Genomic DNA, 9,715 nt, shown 5'->3' with positions numbered 1-9,715 from the left:
CCATGGTAATTATTAAAAGTAAAGCCAAATTGTAGAAATGTCTCATTTTAAGTGCCTCTTTCTGACTTCTGGTCCTGCTTGAACAGACTTTGTAGTATTGCCATCTACGTCATTACCTTTGTTTTGGCCCACCAGTGGCTAAGCGATCCGTTCCCTGAACACTAGGGGCCGATTGCAGAGACAACGTTTAGAGGCCGACGGCGGGTTTACAGATCGGGTAGACCGCTGTTCAGAAAAATTTCAGAAAAAGTGTAGACAGCGATTAGAAAAGTTATTTGACCTACTTTCTAGACTCCCTCGATAGCAGGTTTAGAGGGCTTTTCAATTCGAGTGGTAGCTTTGTTCATAGAAAAGTTTAGATAAAAACAGATATCTTTCCTTTGATAAATGTTGTAAACGGTACGAATCGACAAAATTATTCATTAATTAATTGCTTGGAGCAAAAACAACAAAATTAAATACTTTAAATTTGTTTTAAATGTTCCGATTTCGATATTCAAATGGGTGAAGCTTAAAACTTCAGTTAATTTAAATCAGATGCATTTATTTACAATTGGAGTATCGTGTCGGTTATAAAACGTTAATGCATTTCGGAGTCATTGTATTGTCAAACAAACGAGACAATTTTAATAGTTACAGAAATCTGTTTATAGATATAAAAAATGTAATATTAATAATAAAATATTTAAAATTATTCATTTCGATAGTAATAAGATGTCGAAATCCTTAAAAATCTATTCCGAAGACGAATTTCGAATTCGGTATAAATTTTCTAAATATGGATTTGTTCATATTTTAAACCATATTGGCGACGAAATTAAATATCGAAATGGAACAGGATTTCATTTTAATTAATTGCCGAACAATTGTTTTTAAGATTTTATTTCTGGAAGCTTTCCGAATATAGCTGGCGACTATTTCTGACGTCACAAACAAATAACCCGATAGGCCGAACGACTCCTAAAACAGGGAAGTAATAGCGAAGTAAGTAAGAGCCAATGTTTTGCCGAAGTTCGTTTAGAGAATGGTCAGAAATAGACGATCGTCGTCTTTGAAACGCATTTTAAACCGCGGTTCAGCCAGCCAACGTCTGTAGGCCGTTCTGTTGATAAACGTCGTTTAACGTAAACGCTGTCTCTGCAATCGGCCCTGGGAGTTCGGTCGTGGGTTTGCGCCTTGCCAGGCCGTGCTAGCCACGTGGAGTTTTCCGGGTTTTCTTCCATCTATAAGACCTAAATAGGAGCCAATTACTCTTAAAAATACCTCCTGGAAAGCATTATTCTTCCGCGTATAAAACAAAAAAATGTATACAATTTCTAACTACATCGCATAATATGTCCATCGCAAAAACTTATCACGGGGTGTCATAGCCAAGTATCTCTAGCCCAACATGAAAGACAAGACAAAGGCGCCTGTTATCTATGCGACTCTTTATTTGAATAAAATATAAAAATGTTTTATATATATTTATTTTTTTACCTCTGTCAACTATATGAAATTATCCTAAAACATACCAACAGGATCTGATGGGTTGGGTTAGGTTATGAACTTACTCGCGATCAGCATTGATAGAGGCGGCTAATAGTCCAAAACCGGCCCTGATCGGATAATAAACCGAAAGGATGATTGAAAAAGACAGATGACAAATCGAAATCGTATGACACGTTACGTGCCAGATGATTTCTCCTTGCGTGCCATCGGTTCGCCACCCTGACGTAGAAAGTATAGTGAGTTGACCATCTGCCTCTCTGTAATCTGTGCTCACTGGTGATATAAGTATTGAATTTAGAAACGTACGGTATGTAATAAGTTTTAAAAAGCCCACCAGGTGACCTTGAACGGAACAGACAAATGACGCCCGACATACATCGCGGTAAAAACATCATTCTCGTGCATCTTCCTTTTTTAATGTGAAAATAGTATATAGCCCGTGTTCATCTGAAAAGAATAAGTTTTCCAATAGCGAAAGAATTTTAAAAATCGGTTCGGTAGTTTCCGAGATTACCTCCAGCAAACAAACAACCATTCTCCCTTTATATATCAGTTAGTATAAATTAAATTTGCAAAGTTAATTTGAAAACCGAGCAATATAATTTGACATTTTAATTTAGAAATCAATTATCCGTTAAACAACATAGGTTTCATCCATAAATCACGTGTTTCGGTTTAGGGGAGGGAGGGGTAATGAGAAAAAAACCACGTAGGGAGAGGGATGGGTAAACAACCACGTGGTTATATCTTATTTTAATAAAATTTTGGAAAATTACAATAAAAGATCGATAAATACGATTCAGAATTAAGTTTTCTGATTGTTTGTTGTAAGAAAAAATGATACTAGAAATAATAAAAGATTGTTGTTAGCTTTATTTTGTGATTAATGGTTTAAATTATTATTAATAAATTTTATTTATTAATATTTTTCTATCGGTGGTATCATTATAATTTAAAAATATATATATAAACAAACATTTTATTTAAAAATATAAGAATAGACTTACTAGCGGATCCGCCCATGACCGTCTTCATCGGACGCCCGGAGTTTTGCGTGTTTACCATGTATAATAGTTCTTTAAATAACTAAATAATATATAAAGTTAATAAGGAATAATCAGTGGTAAGACAATTTAAAATAATGCAAAACAAATCAACAATAATAAACATCTTTAATAGGATAATAGCTACAGCCGGATGGTCGAGGAAGTTAAGGCGTCAGCTGCCTCTCTGGAGGATCCACGATCGAATCTTGTCGGAGAACCCCGGAAATTTTTTCATGGGCTATATTTCTCGGATATGCCGGGCCCCACTTCTCACCACCCAGCTTGGCCGAACCCACAATGGGCATGAGAAAATGCTGCCTTAGTGCCCATAGAACGGATAGTTAAAAAATTACTTGTAGTATTAATCGCATTATTTTAAATGTAAATTCAGCCAGATCTATTAATTAATACCTACAATGGGGCGGCCGAATGATAAAGGACAGGGACCGAAAAGTTCCTGGAGTTTTTCGACCCGAGCGGTAGGTGCTACCTTTTACAGTAAGTCATTCGACCGTCCAGATAATTAAAAAAATATTGTAGAACTTCGATCTGTAAATAATTTTATTTATTTATAAAATATACGGTAAAATAAAAATGAAATTCAGAATCAACGTCGGCATCATCGACATTTTCATCTTTATTTTAAATGATTCCGAATTTACTGTGGTAGACACGTGTATAAAAACACAATCATATTGAAACAATTTGAAAATAGAATTTCTTTTTATGAAATAAATAAATATATTTTGGACTATTTAATTTTGTTATACAAATAAATATTATTAATTATTAATATATTGGATGTATACAGTTTTATAAATATATACAATCGGATAAGATGCTATTTCGTGCTATTTTCCATTCTAAGTTCTTTGCCCGATTATACTACGTTGAAAAATTTTGATTTATCATTCAGATTGAACCTATATACAAGAGGAGAATTAAAAACTCCCCCTCACCACAACCTTCCTGCTTCTAAAACCTTTAGTGTCATCTGGTCCTTTCGGTAATCTCAATATGTAATTTGAAATTTTATGTTCAGAAATCAGTTCCAACCTGTTCTCCCTTCTGTTCTGATTGACTACAGTTGGAAGAGTGTATCTTCGACTAAAGTTGGTGGTTAATACGGGTGAGTTACATCTGCTATCACAGTCAGAACCTCTCCTAGGAGAGGTAGATAGATAACCGGAAGAAACACTAGAAGAGCGATATCCGGAATGAATTTCGTTCCGGCTAATTATAATGTCTTTGGGTTTCGATTTTGGCTTCCTCCTCTTGTTTTTGCACGTTTCAGATTCTGGCAAAGGTAACACTCGAACATCCTTAACTTGCAAAGATTTCTGCGCGGAAAGTTCATTTTCGAATTCGATTAATGCGCAAACGTTTTTTAATAAATTCGGATGTTTGCAGCTCAATTTCCTGACATTTTCTGGGACGTTACCACCCGGTCTCAATATCTGTAATAGTGCAATTTCGCCGCAAGACGAAAAAAGACCACCAACCTTTTCTACTGTAGCTTTGTGGAAAGGCAGATCGCATGCCAGAACACTTTTCGAACAAACCGGTTGTTCCAATTCGGGAAGTGGCTCCTTTCTACGAACTCGAGTGCCTTCTGCGTTCACTTCCAACATTTCCGAAGTATTCAAACTGTAAGCCACCACTTGCCAGTTTCTTGTTAAAGTCTTGACTTTTCTGTAAGAAGTCATCAGCTTTATGCTCACGTATCCTTCCTTGTTCCTTTTAAGATGTTTAAGAAGAAATTTATCTTTTAGAACGTTTTCGTTCGAAAAATAGAACTCGATTAAATCGACTATTTTTTTCGTTAAATCGCCGTCCGGGACGATAAATTCGTTGATATTTTCCCTATCGCTATCGGAGGTGGTAACAAGTATTTCTTCCGACATCTTTACAAAAATACTGAAATCGATACACGCGCACACCTATTTATGATCCAGAATCAATCATATACACCGGCTTCTCATTGGTCGTTTTCTCTCGATTCGTCCTCTAAGTTCAAGTATTATTCTATGACGCTATAATGGTCTTATTTATTTACACCAATTAGAACGAGTATACGGATGGGATCGTTCATCAATGATATGTGATGTCACAGATCAGGCGATGATCTTTTAACAATCACACGAGACTTATCTCTCGATAGATAAATTCTTATTTATAAATTTCTGCGAAAATAAACTATTTTTTATAACAGTAATTGGTATATTTTTACAAATTTAAATAAGGTCAAGTTGTTTTCGGTTTATACTTAGATACAAATCATCATCAACAACAAATCTAACTAAAAACTCTTCTTCAATAAAATTACTTCATATTAAATTAAGTAAAAGAACATATTTTGCAATTAAATAATCCTGTATTTGTTTAAGTTTCTCGTATTTAACTATTACTACGATTTTCAATAAATATCTTGAAATGTTTTCCATTAATGCATTGCCACGTCCATTTTTTTCCTATATTCCTATCAATGGCCGTTGTTCATTGTATTAACAAACTTCAAAGTTTCTCTTCGAATATTCTCTATACGAATGCATATATTAAATGAAGCTTTTTCTGAGTTAAATTAATATGTGCATTTCAATTTCCCCGATAGAATTATAAATAAATGTTTACTGATAATCTAGAATACAACTACAATAAATAATCGATGAGAAAGTACTTAATTTGGAATATATATTTTAGGTTATCATTGAAGCTTTTTAGGCATTTTTTATGGAGTATGTCTTCATGTATTGGTATATCAATAAATATTTTCGATATAACTTAACGATTATTTAAAGAAAGTTAACACAATCCTTACAACTTTAATGTGTTTTTCTATTGTGAAATATTGGTTATTCATCCAGCGATAGGCTGTACACAGTCGATAATGAGTCATCAAAATAAGTCGGAATTTTTAGTATTCCGTAACCACTTACTTTTTAAATTATTATTAAATATACGATAAAACTTAAAACGATTTTAAATTAAAGAAAAATTTATACTAATTATATGTCGATACAACTACTTCAATGAATTGATTTCTCATTAAAATGTCGAACGATGCCGTTAATTTCAATTGATTTCTTCATTGTAAAAAATTCCGGTATATACATAATCCAACCGCTAATAACGGCTACCTCTAAACAGCGACCATTTTTTTTTTCTCTGAACAAAAATGCATACAAAATAACGATTTGTTTTTATGTACCTTGTTCAGAAGTTTGACTACATATATTAAAATTTCGACGTAATTAAAGGCTTAATTTTTGTACGTTTTCAGACATTTCCTGAGCAATTTATTATATACATTTTGCAGCAATACATTTAATGATACAGCAGTTTTCTTACTTGCATAATTACATCAATATACTTATAAAATCTTTTTAATTATATATTTTACTTCTAGAGCTTTATTTTAAACATCATTACCAAGTATATAACTCATTTGAAACTTTTAAAATTTTATTTATTATTTCACTGTTATCTTCACTTTCATTAGCGTTTTTTATCATTCGTTAATGACACGTGAAATTAAAAACAAGTTATACAAATATCAATAATAGCTTTGAAATGATATCCAAAATCATATCACTATTAGATAACCTGATAAAAACAAACTTGAAAGAATTCATCTTTGCGTCATCGTGTCGCCGAGATACCCTACAAATTTTAATACGGTTATCGATAATCGTCAAGTTTTTCCCATCAAAATTTCTAAAGAGAAAAAAAAAAATATTATGTAAAAACCACGTGCCAAAATCTTGTGTACCTTGTACAGGTGTGATAAAATGGATGATGATTAGTCAGCAATTATAGAAACGTTTGATGTTAAGTCACGTCAGATAGTGATGTAAAATATTCATAGTTGAGAATCTGCTGAGTTGTTACACTCGAACAGGATACTGATTTTCTTTTCTTTTTTTTTTTAATTACTAAACACAACTTATTTTTATGTTTTCTTAAAATTTGCTTATTCCTTTGAAATCAATGTTACTTATAAGAGTAAATGTTTACTAAAGATAAAAATTTCTGATGAAAATAGAAAAAAAAACTTTAGGAATATCTGTAAAAAAAAATATATTAAATAAAAGCTATTTCGTGCTATTTTCCATTCTAAGTTCTTTGCCCGATTATACTACGTTGAAAAATTTTGATTTATCATTCAGATTGAACCTATATACAAGAGGAGAATTAAAAACTCCCCCTCACCACAACCTTCCTGCTTCTAAAACCTTTAGTGTCATCTGGTCCTTTCGGTAATCTCAATATGTAATTTGAAATTTTATGTTCAGAAATCAGTTCCAACCTGTTCTCCCTTCTGTTCTGATTGACTACAGTTGGAAGAGTGTATCTTCGACTAAAGTTGGTGATTAATACGGGTGAGTTACATCTGCTATCACAGTCAGAACCTCTCCTAGGAGAGGAAGATAGATAACCGGAAGAAACACTAGAAGAGCGATATCCGGAATGAATTTCGTTCCGGCTAATTATAATGTCTTTGGGTTTCGATTTTGGCTTCTTCCTCTTGTTTTTGCACGTTTCAGATTCTGGCAAAGGTAACACTCGAACATCCTTAACTTGCAAAGATTTCTGCGCGGAAAGTTCATTTTCGAATTCGATTAATGCGCAAACGTTTTTTAATAAATTCGGATGTTTGCAGCTCAATTTCCTGACATTTTCTGGGACGTTACCACCCGGTCTCAATATCTGTAATAGTGCAATTTCGCCGCAAGACGAAAAAAGACCACCAACCTTTTCTACTGTAGCTTTGTGGAAAGGCAGATCGCATGCCAGAACACTTTTCGAACAAACCGGTTGTTCCAATTCGGGAAGTGGCTCCTTTCTACGAACTCGAGTGCCTTCTGCGTTCACTTCCAACATTTCCGAAGTATTCAAACTGTAAGCCACCACTTGCCAGTTTCTTGTTAAAGTCTTGACTTTTCTGTAAGAAGTCATCAGCTTTATGCTCACGTATCCTTCCTTGTTCCTTTTAAGATGTTTAAGAAGAAATTTATCTTTTAGAACGTTTTCGTTCGAAAAATAGAACTCGATTAAATCGACTATTTTTTTCGTTAAATCGCCGTCCGGGACGATAAATTCGTTGATATTTTCCCTATCGCTATCGGAGGTGGTAACAAGTATTTCTTCCGACATCTTTACAAAAATACTGAAATCGATACACGCGCACACCTATTTATGATCCAGAATCAATCATATACATCGGCTTCTCATTGGTCGTTTTCTCTCGATTCGTCCTCTAAGTTCAAGTATTATTCTATGACGCTATAATGGTCTTATTTATTTACACCAATTAGAACGAGTATACGGATGGGATCGTTCATCAATGATATGTGATGTCACAGATCAGGCGATGATCTTTTAACAATCACACGAGACTTATCTCTCGATAGATAAATTCTTATTTATAAATTTCTGCGAAAATAAACTATTTTTTATAACAGTAATTGGTATATTTTTACAAATTTAAATAAGGTCAAGTTGTTTTCGGTTTATACTTAGATACAAATCATCATCAACAACAAATCTAACTAAAAACTCTTCTTCAATAAAATTACTTCATATTAAATTAAGTAAAAGAACATATTTTGCAATTAAATAATCCTGTATTTGTTTAAGTTTCTCGTATTTAACTATTACTACGATTTTCAATAAATATCTTGAAATGTTTTCCATTAATGCATTGCCACGTCCATTTTTTTCCTATATTCCTATCAATGGCCGTTGTTCATTGTATTAACAAACTTCAAAGTTTCTCTTCGAATATTCTCTATACGAATGCATATATTAAATGAAGCTTTTTCTGAGTTAAATTAATATGTGCATTTCAATTTCCCCGATAGAATTATAAATAAATGTTTACTGATAATCTAGAATACAACTACAATAAATAATCGATGAGAAAGTACTTAATTTGGAATATATATTTTAGGTTATCATTGAAGCTTTTTAGGCATTTTTTATGGAGTATGTCTTCATGTATTGGTATATCAATAAATATTTTCGATATAACTTAACGATTATTTAAAGAAAGTTAACACAATCCTTACAACTTTAATGTGTTTTTCTATTGTGAAATATTGGTTATTCATCCAGCGATAGGCTGTACACAGTCGATAATGAGTCATCAAAATAAGTCGGAATTTTTAGTATTCCGTAACCACTTACTTTTTAAATTATTATTAAATATACGATAAAACTTAAAACGATTTTAAATTAAAGAAAAATTTATACTAATTATATGTCGATACAACTACTTCAATGAATTGATTTCTCATTAAAATGTCGAACGATGCCGTTAATTTCAATTGATTTCTTCATTGTAAAAAATTCCGGTATATACATAATCCAACCGCTAATAACGGCTACCTCTAAACAGCGACCATTTTTTTTTTCTCTGAACAAAAATGCATACAAAATAACGATTTGTTTTTATGTACCTTGTTCAGAAGTTTGACTACATATATTAAAATTTCGACGTAATTAAAGGCTTAATTTTTGTACGTTTTCAGACATTTCCTGAGCAATTTATTATATACATTTTGCAGCAATACTTTTAATGATACAGCAGTTTTCTTACTTGCATAATTACATCAATATACTTATAAAATCTTTTTAATTATATATTTTACTTCTAGAGCTTTATTTTAAACATCATTACCAAGTATATAACTCATTTGAAACTTTTAAAATTTTATTTATTATTTCACTGTTATCTTCACTTTCATTAGCGTTTTTTATCATTCGTTAATGACAAGTGAAATTAAAAACAAGTTATACAAATATCAATAATAGCTTTGAAATGATATCCAAAATCATATCACTATTAGATAACCTGATAAAAACAAACTTGAAAGAATTCATCTTTGCGTCATCGTGTCGCCGAGATACCCTACAAATTTTAATACGGTTATCGATAATCGTCAAGTCTTTCCCATCAAAATTTCTAAAGAGAAAAAAAAAAATATTATGTAAAAACCACGTGCCAAAATCTTGTGTACCTTGTACAGGTGTGATAAAATGGATGATGATTAGTCAGCAATTATAGAAACGTTTGATGTTAAGTCACGTCAGATAGTGATGTAAAATATTCATAGTTGAGAATCTGCTGAGTTGTTACACTCGAACAGGATACTGATTTTCTTTTCTTTTTTTTTTAA

General features: G+C 32.3%; 2 protein-coding genes across 2 annotated transcripts; both read right to left on the bottom strand.

The window, feature by feature from the left end:
* Positions 1 to 2,683: 2,683 nt before the first annotated feature.
* Positions 2,684 to 4,498, bottom strand: LOC111616032 (la-related protein 6-like). Its single transcript, XM_023357471.1, has one exon. The coding sequence runs from the start codon at positions 4,439 to 4,441 to the stop codon at positions 3,479 to 3,481; it is 963 nt and encodes a 320-aa protein (XP_023213239.1). The 5' UTR covers positions 4,442 to 4,498; the 3' UTR covers positions 2,684 to 3,478.
* A 2,135-nt stretch (positions 4,499 to 6,633) lies between these two features.
* LOC111616031 (la-related protein 6-like) lies at positions 6,634 to 7,969 on the bottom strand. Its single transcript, XM_023357470.1, has one exon. The coding sequence runs from the start codon at positions 7,689 to 7,691 to the stop codon at positions 6,729 to 6,731; it is 963 nt and encodes a 320-aa protein (XP_023213238.1). The 5' UTR covers positions 7,692 to 7,969; the 3' UTR covers positions 6,634 to 6,728.
* Positions 7,970 to 9,715: the final 1,746 nt, after the last annotated feature.

The sequence above is a fragment of the Centruroides sculpturatus genome, unplaced genomic scaffold (genome assembly GCF_000671375.1).
Source record: "Centruroides sculpturatus isolate CEXI.00-Female unplaced genomic scaffold, Cexi_2.0 scaffold2903, whole genome shotgun sequence".
Taxonomy (NCBI): domain Eukaryota; kingdom Metazoa; phylum Arthropoda; class Arachnida; order Scorpiones; family Buthidae; genus Centruroides; species Centruroides sculpturatus.
This window is presented reverse-complemented; position numbering and strand designations above follow the sequence as displayed.